This window comes from Podarcis raffonei, chromosome 4 (assembly GCF_027172205.1).
Source record: "Podarcis raffonei isolate rPodRaf1 chromosome 4, rPodRaf1.pri, whole genome shotgun sequence".
Lineage (NCBI taxonomy): Eukaryota > Metazoa > Chordata > Lepidosauria > Squamata > Lacertidae > Podarcis > Podarcis raffonei.
The window spans coordinates 19,197,419-19,210,866 of record NC_070605.1 but is presented as its reverse complement, the minus strand read 5'-3'; the positions used below and the strand labels follow the sequence as shown (position 1 = coordinate 19,210,866).

Sequence of the window (13,448 nt, the reverse complement as noted above, 5' to 3'; positions counted from 1 at the left end):
ACCACAAATGTTCATTCTTCTTTTCTTTTGCAACCACTGCATGTGGCAAGAAACTCTTATGCACCACGCATCTCCCCCCCCCCCCGATGTGCTTTTCCCCTTTCCACAACCATGGGGTGTTTTGGAGAGCAAAACTGTTGGGAAGGATTAAGTATGCATCCACCCATCTGCCCTGCACATGCTTCCTTCTCCCCAAACTCCTCCTCGCATCTGAATTACCTGATGTATTTGGAAAATGCATGTCTGCTTGTGTAACCCGTAGCTCTTCCCATACATGCAGCAGTAATGCAGCCTGCTCAGGTGTTCATTAATGCAGCCTGCTCAGGTGTTCATTAATGCAGCCTGCTCAGGTGTTCATTAATGCAGCCTGCCCAGGTGTTCTGTCTAGCCAGTATGTGCGCTGGTCCTAGTAGTGGCACAAAATTGCAAGGAACTGTCTCATCATCTGTTTGGGGCTGCGTGAAGAGAATGGGAAGGAGGAAAATGGTACCTTTCCACCGAGCTACAGGCGAGACCCCACTTATGCAGGGGTTGCCTTCCCAGGTACCCCATGTGTGAGTGAAGTTGCGCATATTGGGAACACCATCTAAAAAGCCTGTAAACACCCTCCAAACCTCTGGAAACCCTTTTTAAAAAAACAGCTGCACTAACGAGGCACCCTCCAAAACGCCAACTCTCCAGAGGCCTCAAAGGTCGGTGCAAAGGCTCCTGGGTTCACGCCTTTTTTGCCATTTTCACACTGTTTTTGCCCTTTTTGCTCCACTTTTGGGTTTGAATCGAATTGTTTAATTGTTTCACAACACCTTGCGGTGAGTCGGTCATGTACAAGTGGGGAGTTGCCCATATACTAGGCCAGTATGAATGAAAGCCGCTGATGCCAGGGAATCCCATGTTGCGTGGACATCTAAGAAGAGGGCATGGCTGCGTGAGGAATTCTACACATCTGAGAATCAAAGCAGAGTCCCGCAGTGGGGCTGGGTTCTGCAGGAAGCCCAGATTACAAACAATTTAGCTGCGCTGGGTAATCCCCCTTCGTTTTAAATCTGCCACGCAGGATGTTCAAAAGGCAAAAACCCAAATGGCAGCAGCAAATTTTTTTTAGGATTAGGAGCTTTCCTGCGCACGGCTGTGTATGTGTTAATATTTTAAGCTGACTTCTAAAACCGGTAAACAATTGCGCTGCTTCCAGTGGTGGGTGGTGCTGAGTGACCTCTTTTACATGCCTGATTATCCTGTCAACATTTATAATGCCTTTGATATTTCTCTCTCGTCGGGACGGGATCAGTTAAGCAGTCGCGTTTCGCCCGCACTCAGCTTGCCTTCCTCCTCTTCCTGGCTTTCCCATCCCCTGGTTATATAAATTGACATTAATTTCTGTAGATCTTAGCAGTGAGCGATTGTTAATTTATTCATGGTTGGAGGAGTTCTGGGAAGGGAGGGGAAGGAGAGTTCTCCAGGACGAAAGAGGCGGTGGAAAGAAACATCTCGTACGGCACGGAACACCGATCGTCCGTGCCCGCTTGTTTTGCACAGAGTAATGAATGCTCCATTCCTGATTAACAATTTTGACCTATTTAAAGCTGCACTGTGTCATCGTCATCCCCGCCTCCGCCCCCACCATCTTACGTTGCTTCTCGGACAATGTGAGCCACACATTACATTTTACGGGTTCATCAGCTGCAGTATTTGTCTAACCGATATCACTATCGCGTGCCAGCAACTGGAACAGAAGCCACAATGAGAGATTTCTTAGGCAGAGGTTACGGAAATGAATCTTTTGTGCCTGCCATTTAAATTTGGGGGTGTGCGCCGTGTTAATTTAATCTAATACAACAAGGGAACGCCGCTGTGGTTCCAGCGCAGGCCCTTAATTGATCACATCAAACCAACGTCCTTATTCCTTTCTTGACAGCAGGTTTTGTTTTGGACGCAAGTGTTTAAATCATATATATTAATTAACATGCTGGCAAGCTGGTTCAGTGTGCTGGCGCTACAGTGGATTCAGTACACCCGTCCCCTACACATGGGAGTGGGAACCTTCAGCTCTCCCAATGTCGTTGGACCACAGCTCCCATCATCCTTGATTATTGGCCCCACTGGCTAGGGCTGATGGGAATTAGAGTCCAACAACATCTCAAAGGCCATAGGTCCCTACACAAACACTTCTTGCAGGAGCTCCCAGACATTGATCCCCATGCTAAGGAATAACCAGGTACCCATTTAATTTTACAAAATTATCTTTCTGCTCGAGACAAAGGGAATATCTAGTTTGGAGGGGTGGGGGTCCTGCGGCCTTCCAGATGTTGTGGGGGGGACCCCCAAGTGCCATCTTCCCCAGCTAGCATAGCCAATAGTCAGGGAGGAAAGGAGCTGTAATTCTCATTAATGATAATAACCCCCATGAGACTGTTTCAGCTAAGTCACAAGTGCGGTCCATGCACCTGAAGCCATGTATGATGTTAGGTTTGGATAGGTAAAGCCCCTGAACAAAAGGGGCTTTGCACACACCAACCATCAGCTGGTCAGTGGTTTCTGCAAGACCCTTTTTGCCCAGTGCTTCCCAAGCTCTGCCCATCAGCCAAGGCCGGCACAGCCATTAGACGGGGGTGGCATAAGCCCCCAAGTTGGCGCCCCTACAGACATCCAACCTGCCCTAACGCCTCCTCCAGTGGCAGAGAAGGAACACTAATACAAGTGCCGATTTCAGGCGAGGTCTTGCAGAGTGTGCGATACTTTGCCCCGAATCTGTAAGCTCTCACCCTGAATGGGTGAGATCTTGGCTGAAACTGGCACGGATGCTGGCAGTGGAAGTGGCAGAATGGATGGCACTTCCCATTTCACTTCCAGCGGTGAAACCAGAGACACTGCCCCTGCTATCAGCTGATTGCCCGTTTAGGAAGCACTGTGAACAAAGCTTCCCAAACGCCAACAATCAGCTGACGGTCAGTGTTCAGGTATGATCGCTTGCACTCGTATTCTAGGAGAAAATGGAGTATAGAAGAGTCGCGAAATTATGTCAGAGTAGAGCCTAGATCAAGGATTGGAAAGCTGTGGTACCTCCCCTGGAGAGCCACTGCCAACCAATATAGACGAAGTCAGGGCTGGTTGGACCATTGAACTAACTTAGCGCAAGGCCATTTCATATGGTAAGTTGATAAAAGGCATTTGAGTGGTGCAGATGAAAGACAGAAGATCACAAGGTGGGGTGGAGCCAGCTCCAAGTACGAAGTGGTGTGTGCATGTGGGGGAGGGATGATATTAATCTTCATTATCACTATACTCTCTCCCAGTGCCAAGCCATCGAATTGCTTTGCATACCCTAGATAACTTAAAGAACAGCTTGGGTCTAGGAGATACAGTAGTGAAAAGAGAAGTGGCGTGATTGCAGTCTTGGGAATTGCGGTCGATTTAGGCATTTATTTTCACTTAACTCCAAGAGCTCCTGGGATTTTGAAGAGCTGCTGGTTTATTTATTTTTAAAGTAAATTAATGAAATAAAGACTGAGAAGAGCAAAATGTGCTGCCAGGATATGGCTTTTGTTGCCTGGAGACTTCCTTGCTTCACAAGAAGAATGTGGGACTTGGAGAGTGATTTCGGTTTAGCAGAAGGGAGTGCAAAGATAACCGAGAAAAGAAGCAAATGTAGGTTTACTGGAAAGAAAGCATGCAGTGGAAGGAATCAACAAAGCCTGTGAATTACCTCATTCTCCTTACGGTTTGAATTTTACCAAGTTAGGTAACCAAGAGTCTCTGATCACTGATATCACCACACTGTTATCTTTGGTTGAATTTAGTGCACCTGAAATACATTACAGCAAGTCTGAGCAACCTGGGGCCCTCCAGATATTGTTGGACTCCAACTCCCATCAGCCCCAGCCAGCACAATCCATGGTCAGGGATGATCCAAGTTGTAGTCCAGCAAATCTGTAGGGTCTCCAGTTCCCCTTCCCTGAATAATAGATAGATTTTGTTCAGAGCTGGACCTGCAGACTGAAGGTGACTTAAAAATCTAGCTCAGCTGTGGTCTTACCCATTTAATCCTGAAGAAGTCTTATAATTCACATCACACTGGAAAGTTGACAAAAATGAGAGTCACTTTCACAATGTTATAAGCAGAAGAAATAAATATAGGTTTGGCAATGCTGAATTGGTATAAAATGGTATGATCTAGTTACAGTCAGGCACTCCTGGGTTTCAATGAGCAGGACAAGGAAACTTGCAGACTTCTTGTCGTTGCTAGACTCCCAGCTCCCATAGTCCTGGCCAGAATGGTCAGGGATGATGGGAGTTGTAGTCCGGTGGCGTTGTGGAATGCTCATGAACATCTTAACTGATCAGGAGTTGAACTGTCAAACATAAATGGGACAGAAGGGGTTGCGAGCTGTTGGTGGGAAGAAGCATGAAATTCGTGCTCAGCTGGTAGGATGAATATATGGCTTAGGAAATGCATTTGCATAGGTTTCAAATTATGGTCTTCAAATAAAAACATCTTGGAGATCCCAAGCCACAGGGAGGTTAGGCTGGCCTCAACCTGAGCCAGGGCTTTTTTGGCTGTGGCCCCAATCTGGTGGAACGCTCTGTCACAAGAGACTAGGGCCCTGTGGGACTTGACATCTTTCTGCAGGGCCTGCAAGACAGAGCTGTTCCACCAGGCCTTTGGCCAAGGCACAGTCTGACCCCTTCCTTGGGTAATTCTTCACAGAACTCTAGCCCAGTGGTTGCCATTAATTTGATTTTGAATTGATTTTAGAATTAGTTGATTTTAGAATGCATTTCAATTAATTGATTGTGTTTTTATGTAAATTGTGTTACTTTTATTGTTGGTAGCCGCTCTGAGCCCGGCTTCGGCTGGGGAGGGCGGGATATAAATAAAATATGATGATGATGATGATTATAGACCAGGTATTTAGAAACCTGGCTGCTTGGGCCTCCAATGTATTTCCAGACATGTGAGAAAAACATTGCAATATAAGATCCTTACAGGTGCCTTGATAGTTTGCGAGGAGTCAGTAAGACCGCAGACAAGATAATATTTCACTGTTGGGTATTTCTAACACAAGATACTGCTGTAATGTCCAAAGTGGGCAGACATTCATGAATTAAACTTCGCCACTGATGTAGTAAGCACCATGTTAGAAGCCAACACGTTGGTTTCCTTAATTATAGTGATGTTTTTGAATGCCTAATAAAGAGTCTCCTTGTTCCTTCCAGCTCCAAGGTTCCTTGAAGAGAAAACTGGTGGTGAATCTGTCGCCGGCCATTAACAAGAGGTCCAATGGCATTGCCGACTGCACCTTCCTTGATATTAAGAGGATCCGAGTGGGCGATAATAACCTTTCTGTGGGGCAAGGTGGGCACTGTGGCAACAATTGCCCAAACCAGCCTGTGTTGGGAACCTTGACGGCTGAACAAGGCGCTCAGAGGAAAGTCAGCAGCCCAACCGGCAGCACCCACTCCAACGCAAACGGAATGTTCAACATGACTCTAAAGGAGGTCAAGAAAGAGCCCGGTGAAACCAGCTCTTGCAGTAAGCACCTGGATGGGCAGGGCTCCCAGGGCAATCCTTTCCCCATGCAATACGGAGAAGACGCAGGGGAACAGTTGATGGACCCGGAACTTCAGGAGCTGTTCAATGAGCTGACAAATATTTCGGTGCCACCCATGAGCGACCTTGAGCTGGAAAACATGATCAACGCCACCATCAATAAAGACGAGCCCTTTAGCATCGACCTCGGGCAGCAGGTCCAGAGAGCGCCCTCAGCCAGGTCCTCCTCCTTGCAGATGGACAAGATGGTGATCAAGCAAGAGTACTCGCCAGGTCTGAACCAAGCTTCCGTGGGGTCTCCCCAGATGAGGCCTTCTTCCACGGGCCCAGCTTACACCATGTCCGGAGCCGCTATGTCCGCCTCATCGCCGATTCCTTCAGCACCTCAGACTCAGACTCCTCCATCTCAAGGGTCTTCAGTTCCCAACCGGCCCTTGGCCAGCTGGCAGGAGGTCTCCCACGCCCAGCAGTTGAAGCAGATCGCGGCCAACCGACAGCAACATGCCCTTATTCAGCAGTGCCAGCAAAGCCAGCCGCCATCCCCCTGGCCCGCTTTGACATCCGCCGAGCCTTCTCCCGGGTCCTTCGTCCAGGAGAAGATCTCCAGCCCTCCTTTCCACCAGCAGCAGTTCAGCCCTCAAAGCTCCGGAATGCCTGGGAATGGGAACCAGCCGAAAGGGATAAATAACTACCTTTACCGGCCAAGCTCCATGCCCCAGGGCAATCCCATGAACATGATGATGCAGCGAAAGCCTCAGGACCTCAACAGGGGTTATATAAGCAGCGGCCAGATGTCTCTGGAGGAGCCTCAGAACAACATCAAGCCTTTGTTTCATTTCAACTCGGAGCAAGCCAGCCAGCAGATGCCTTCCGTTTTGGGTTCCCAAAACAAGCCTTCCATTCTGCACTATGCACAGCAGCAGCAGCAGCAGCCTAACTCTGCCGCGGTGCAACAACAGAACCAGCAGCAGCAGACACGGCCACCCCAGCCTCTGCAGAGGCCACCGAACATACCCTTAGCTTTGCAGCAGAAGATCCTGCTGCAGAAAATGCTGCAAGGCCAGCCAGTTTCGGGGCTTCAGTATCCTGTCCCGCCTCAGCACCAGCTGGTAAGCTTGCTTCTTTCAACAGGATAGTTCAATGATTTGTGAAAATTAGTAGGGTTGGGAGGGGAAGGGCTTTCTACAATCCGAGATGCAGGAAGGAGAAGCAGGGGCCTTTTAGCAGGCCACCTGGTTCAGGAAAGGGGCCCTATGGAGGTTGTCAACCTACAGTTCCCATAAGCCCCAGCAAATGTGGCCAATGAACAGGGGTGATGGGAGTTGGAGTTTGGCAACATATGGAGGACCAGAGGGTCCCCACCCTGGATGTAGCCTAACCCCTCCCCTCCTGCTTGATGCAGGAAATCCTGAGTTAAGAGTGACCTCCAACAGAGGGCCTTCAAGCCATCTGCTTGAAGTTCTTCAGCAAGGGAAAGCATATTGCCCTTCAAGGTACAATGGTACCTCAGGTTACAAACGCTTCAGGTTACAGACTCCGCTAACCTGGAAGTAGTACCTCGGGTTAAGAACTTTACCTCAGGATGAGAACAGAAATTGCATGGCGGTGGCACAGCAGCAGCGGGAAGCCCCATTAACTGAAGTGGTACCTCAGGTTAAGAACGGTTTCAGGTTAAGAATGGACCTCTGGAACGAATTAAGTTCATAACCAGAGGTACCACTGTAATCGGTTCCGCTGTTGGACCGCTCTGACCAGCAAGATATTTCTCCTACCATTCAACAGCAAGCACCCACGTTGCATTGTCATCTGAATTGTATTGTTCCCAGTATGTGTGTGTGCCAGGGGCAAGGCTGGTGTAATCCAGATGGTGGCGCCAGCGAGTACAGGTGTTTTGCTCAGTCAGGGCCATTCCCTAAGGCTTCATCACCACTCAAATGAGTCACACATCACCTGCGGAGATGGGGGCAGCCACACCAGTGGTGCCCTGCTGGGACCAAAGGGCCCTAGAATTTGCCTGAGGATCCTGTGTCCTGGCGCCAGGCCTGCACTGAGATATTGCTGGGAGCTTGAATGCATCTGTAGCAGACAAAATTAGGAGAAATTGCTGATGGCTCCCAGCACAATTCAAAGTGTTGGTGCTGACCTTGAAAGCCCTAAATGGCCTCGGCCCAGTATACCTGAAGGAGTGTCTCCACCCCCATCGTTCAGCCCAGACACTGAGGTCCAGCACTGAGGGCCTTCTGGCAGTTCTCTCCCTGCGAGAAGTGAGGTTACAGGGAACCAAGCAGAGGACCTTTTTGTTAGTGACGCCCGCCCTGTGGAACACCCTTCCATCAGATGTCAAGGAAATAAACAACTATCTGACTTTTAGAAGACATCTGAAGGCAGCCCTGTTTAGGGAAGTTTTTAATGTTTGATGTTTTATTATGTTTTTCATACTCTGCTGGGAGCTGACCAGAGTGGCTGGGGAAACCCAGCCAGTTGGGCGAGCTTTAATTATATTATTATTATTATTATTATTATTATTATTATTATTATTATTACTACTTTTTAAAAAAACCAGCCTCAAACTTACATGGAGAAATCAACAAAGGGTTGAAAAAATGAGATACTGAGAGAAACCACTCAGTGGTTGAGCATCTGTTTTGCATGCAAAAGGTCCCAGATTCAAACTCTGACATCTGTAGGGCTGGGAATGTCACGTGTTTGACACTGCCAGTCAGCGTTGACAGCTTTAAGTTGACAAACATAAGAACATAGGAGTCCAGATGGAACTGACCAAGGGTCTATATAGTCCAGTACTTTATTTCCCACAGTGGCCGATCAGATGCCTGTGGGTTTGTGTCAGGTTTTTTGGGGGTTTTTTGCTTGAGCGCAGAATTTTCAGACATGTAAACAGAGAGGTGGCACAATGCGAGGACTGTCTCCTGGCTGCTGATGCCTCAATGGCTTTTAACTGTGCATTCAGAAATGTTCCTCTGTGCTCTGAGGGTGATGTTGCATTTGGTGGGATGTGCAAAATGTCTGCACAAACTCAGTCTAACATCTTCCTGTCAATCTCAGCTTTCTGACAGGGTTGTAATGTATTTATATTTATATCAGTCAATAACCGGTAGAGAAGGTAGGAAGAAAATAGAGCACATAAAACACTCAGGAGTTCCCACTCAGTCACAATAACAAACCATTGTCTGACATTTTATGAATAAGCCTCAGGTTTATATGCTGCTCCTTCCTCCCTCCCTTGTTCTCATATGTTTATGGTTTGTATCAAACCACAGTTTCCTGTTTAATCCGAAAAGAGGAAACTGTGGTTTGTACAAACCATATTTTACTAACAAACTAGGAGACCAAACCACAGTCTAATCTTGGTTCATTTCCTGGTTTGTTAACTGTCTTTTGTACAAACCACAGTTTCCTGTATTCAGGAAATTGCAGTTTGCCACAAACCATGAAAAGATGTTTTAAATCTCCACCCCCTCAGTTGTAAAGGAGGATGGCATGCAGGTTCAATGCTCATCTTTGCTTGTGCAGCAAATACATAACCATGGGTTGCCATTACGTCTGAGCCGAGTCAGTATCCGTTCAGCAGAAGGAGGTTGTTCGTGACAAACTTGTTCGCTAACAGGCATCTGAAACGTTGTGGCAGAAGATTATTTCTCAGCCACCAGTGCTTACTAAGCAGAGTGCTTTCTTAATAAGCATTGCTACAGAGGCTGAATTGAGGCCACTGTTATTTAAAAAGCAGGGAAACGTAAGCACACAGGTCTCGAAAAACAGTTGTAGCTCTCCTGTCAAAGAAGGGTGCTGCAACTGGAACTCTTCCTAAATGTGTACATTGTTTTTATCCACAGCTGATAACCCTCTGTAATTTTCTGGCTCTAAAGTCTCGAAAAAGCACTTTGAGACATGTCTTTATCAAGCTAAAGCTTGCTAAGTGAAAGCACAAGGCTTATTTCTCTGCCTGTCACTGGCGCTTTGTGTCAGGCCACGGGTGGGGGAGGAAAGGATTTTCTAACTTCATGGCTTCTGCCTTTAGGGACTGAGCATACGATTCAAAGAGAACCGCTTGGTTTCTCAAGAAATGGGGAAATGAACGCAGTAGTTTATGCCACTGTGCAGGATTCCCCCACCCCCACCCCCTGTGTTGCTTTGCAGGAGAGACTTCCCACATGTTTGTTCTTCCTTTCTCAAATTTCTACATTCTCTGTGATCTTCCACATTCCCCTTGAATATCAATTTAGGTGAGATTTGGTAGCGTTGTACGTGCATGAGTGTGCAGCTGTGTGCACGCACACATTCATACATGCACATGAAATTTCAGTCATCTTATCCCTGCTCCCCTTTCCAAAGTGACTGAAGTCGGGGGGTAGGGGAGAGAGATTAAGACCACATATTAAAAAAAATCTGTGTGGTATCTTACAATAACATACAAATCACGTGTTCAAGCACCTTTGGAAACTTGCTTGAGAACAATCTTGACCTCTGAGACAAACAAACACACCCCTACCCTATGCTATTGACTGGTCTTCTCTGATGTCGCAGTGAGCTATGGGAGAGTGACCCACAACCCATTGGCCTTATCAAATGTTTATTATGGGAAGGAAGCAGCGTAGCGGTGATCCTTTAAAAATATGCATTGCGAAAAGTGCAATTGCATGCGTAAAATTCCTTGCAGAGAGGGAGACTTACACATGTGCAGAACAATGGGTTTTTAGTGCAGGTCAATTGTACAGTCATACCTCGGGATGAATATGCTTCAGCTTAAATATTTTTGGGTTGCGCTCCGCGGCGACCCGGAAGTAACGGAGCGTGTTACTTCTGGGTTTTGCCCCTCGCGCATGCGCAGACACTCAAAATGACGTCATGCGCAGAAGCGGCGGAACGCGACATGCAGTCATGTCTTACGTTTGCTTCAGGATGCGAACGGGGCTCTGCAACGGATCCCATTCGCATCCAGAGGTACCACTGTGGTACTTCGGGTTAAGTACTTAATTCGTTCCAGAGGTTCGTTCTTAACCTGAAACTGTTCTTAACCTGAAGCACCACTTTAGCTAATGGGGCCTCCTGCTGCCGCCGCACCGCCAGAGCACGATTTCTGTTCTCATCCTGAAGCAAAGTTCTTAACCTGAGGTAATATTTCTGGGTTAGCAGAGTCTATAACCTTAAACGTATGTAACCTGAAGCGTATGTAACCCGAGGTACCACTGTACTGCTGTCAACTTTGATCCAGAGTGCATGTTTTTCCTGCAGAACATCCAGGCCTCTGTGCTCTATATCCCAAAGGTATCATCAGTTGTGGTAGTCTAGTGTCCCATCTTTTAAGAACCTGTCACCCTCAGGAGGTTTTTGGATTACAGCTCCCTTCACTGGCAGTGCTGGCTGTCAGGTGTTGCTCAGGGACATCTGTATCCCCCACCCCGATCTCAGGAAGGGATATGCTCAATCTGAATTAAAACACCCATAGTTAAAACATCGCATGATTCTGTTTTGTAAAATAGTCATTTTTCTCTACGCTGCGTGACGCATTAACCATATTGGCAAGCGCAGAAACAAAACAGAACACAGCTTTGGAGAGGAACCCTATTATTAGCGTCACCTGTGTACACACCCCAGATGGTTGTCTCTCCTCCCCAAAGGAGCTCAAAACAAGTTAGAAGCTATTAAGGTAAAGGTAAAGGTACCCCTGCCCGTACGGGCCAGTCTTGCCAGACTCTAGGGTTGTGCGCCCATCTCACTCTATAGGCCGGGAGCCAGCGCTGTCCGCAGACACTTCCGGGTCACGTGGCCAGTGTGACAAGCTGCATCTGGTGAGCCAGCGCAGCACACGGAACGCCGTTTACCTTCCCGCTGGTAAGCGGTCCCTATTTATCTACTTGCACCCGGGGGTGCTTTCGAACTGCTAGGTTGGCAGGCGCTGGGACCGAACGACGGGAGCGCACCCCGCCGCGGGGATTTGAACCACCGACCATGCGATCGGCAAGTCCTAGGCGACCATGCGATCGGCAAGTCCTATTATTAGCGTCACCTGTGAACACACCCCAGATGGTTGTCTCCCCTCCCCAAAGGAGCTCAAAACAAGTTAGAAGCTATTAGTGACCCATTAACCAATGGATTTGCACATTAATAGTTCATTAAAGTCATATGTGAAAGGGAGGCGGGGAATTAGGGAGGCTGGAATGTTTGCTCTGAGGACCCATAGATTCCACAGAGGGCAGCAGTCCTCAGCGCTTGCAGTGCTTTGATCAAAAGAAGACTGAAGCTAATGAGTCACTTCATTCGTCTCCAGTGCGCTGTGCATCGTCCATTGGGGCGGGGACCTCTCCTTAAAGGAAAACAAAACAAACCATGGCCAGGTCTGTATTCATCTCCCAATTAGTGAACCCACCGGCAATTCAGTGCAGTGAGCCTGAACAATAATAACATGGCCCTTCTGTTCTGGGGAAAAGTGAAATTAAGCATACGGAGTCGAACACATGGCAGGTTTCTTCTCACATGGCTTCTCCGGGATGATGCTCAGAGGAACGCAGGAAGGTGATTTATGCTGAGTCGGACCCATTGGTCCATCTAGTTCAGTGTTTCTCTACACTGGCTGGCAGCAGCTCTCCAAGGTTTCAGACAGAGAGCCAGTGTGGTGTAGTGGTTAAGAGCGGTGGACTCGTAATCTGGGGAACGGGGTTTGCGTCTCCGCTCCTCCACATGCAGCTGCTGGGTGACCTTGGGCTAGTCACACTTCTCTGAAGTCTCTCAGCCCCACTCACCTCACAGAGTGTTTGTTGTGGGGGAGGAAGGGAAAGGAGAAAGTTAGTCGCTTTGAGACTCCTTCGGGTAGTGATAAAGCGGGATATCAAATCCAAACTCTTCTTCTTCTGGTCAATAGAGGGTAGATTCAGACCCAGTGACAGGCAGATCTGACCGATTGTAAGTCACAAGAAAGGCACCTGGCTGAGCGCAGCCTGAGCCTAGCAGGGCATCTGCCTAAATGGACCAGCCTCTGTTGCTTGGAACCTTCTGCATACAAAGCAAATGTTCTGCCCCTCAGCTACGGGCCTCCCCCATGCAGGTGGGCTACAATCCTGGCCTCTTTAGGGTAAGCAGTGCCCTTCCATTGAGCAGAATTTTGGCCTTGCTGCTGAAATCTGAAAGAGCAAAGTCTGCCCTTGGCTAAAGGGCCATTGATCCAGCAGGATCTTCCTAGGTTCTTAGAACTGAATTTAAGATGGAAGGAGTGGAACGAGAAACCGAGAGAAGCCAGAATTGACATATTCACCAGTTCTCTAGTTCACAAGGGCGTCTCTCTACTACAGCAGAGCTGCCCCTGGAATCAAAATGCTAGTTGTGCAAAAAAGGGCTTCGGAAGGCATGTCCGTGTTGCAGCCTCAAGACCTACAGGCCCACTTTTAAGGCCTCTGTCTTCTGCCACATCAGAGTAAATGGGTCATGTTGTTCATGGAAATTACGCTGTGTGCATTGAAGCGGGTTTGTGTGTGAGAGAGAGAGTGGGCCACGGAGAGGGGAGGGCAAGCTCAGAATCATTTACTGCATCAAGAACAGGAGCACTAAAGAAACCATATATATCCATCAATCACTTTCTTTGTTGAGACTTCCTGAGAGATTGATGAATAGGCCCTCTGTGTGGAAATAGCAAGTCTGTAAAAGGCCCGTAAATTATAAATTTGTTCATCTCAAATACCGCATGAGCGAAAGGGACTACGAACTATTGACGCTGGAGGACAGCGAGAGCTGGTGATGAAGCCACAGGAGTCTGGAGTCAATGTCACCTAAGGGTGTTCAAGAGGAGCATTTATTTTATATATAGATATTATACTGTCCTTAAAGGGACCTTGACGGCTTTTTACAAAAAAAATTAAACAACAACAACAACAACATGAAATAATAGTCCGGA

At 47.8% G+C, this 13,448-nt stretch overlaps 1 protein-coding gene across 1 annotated transcript in view; it reads left to right on the top strand.

Annotated features, from left to right (window-relative positions):
* MAML2 (mastermind like transcriptional coactivator 2) overlaps positions 1–13,448 on the top strand; it is a 150,670-nt gene that overhangs the window by 99,260 nt on the left and 37,962 nt on the right. Inside the window, exon 2 of the mRNA XM_053385652.1 lies at positions 5,212–6,654. Coding sequence (XP_053241627.1) covers positions 5,212–6,654 — 1,443 coding nt within the window. The remainder of the gene's footprint in view (positions 1–5,211; positions 6,655–13,448) is intronic.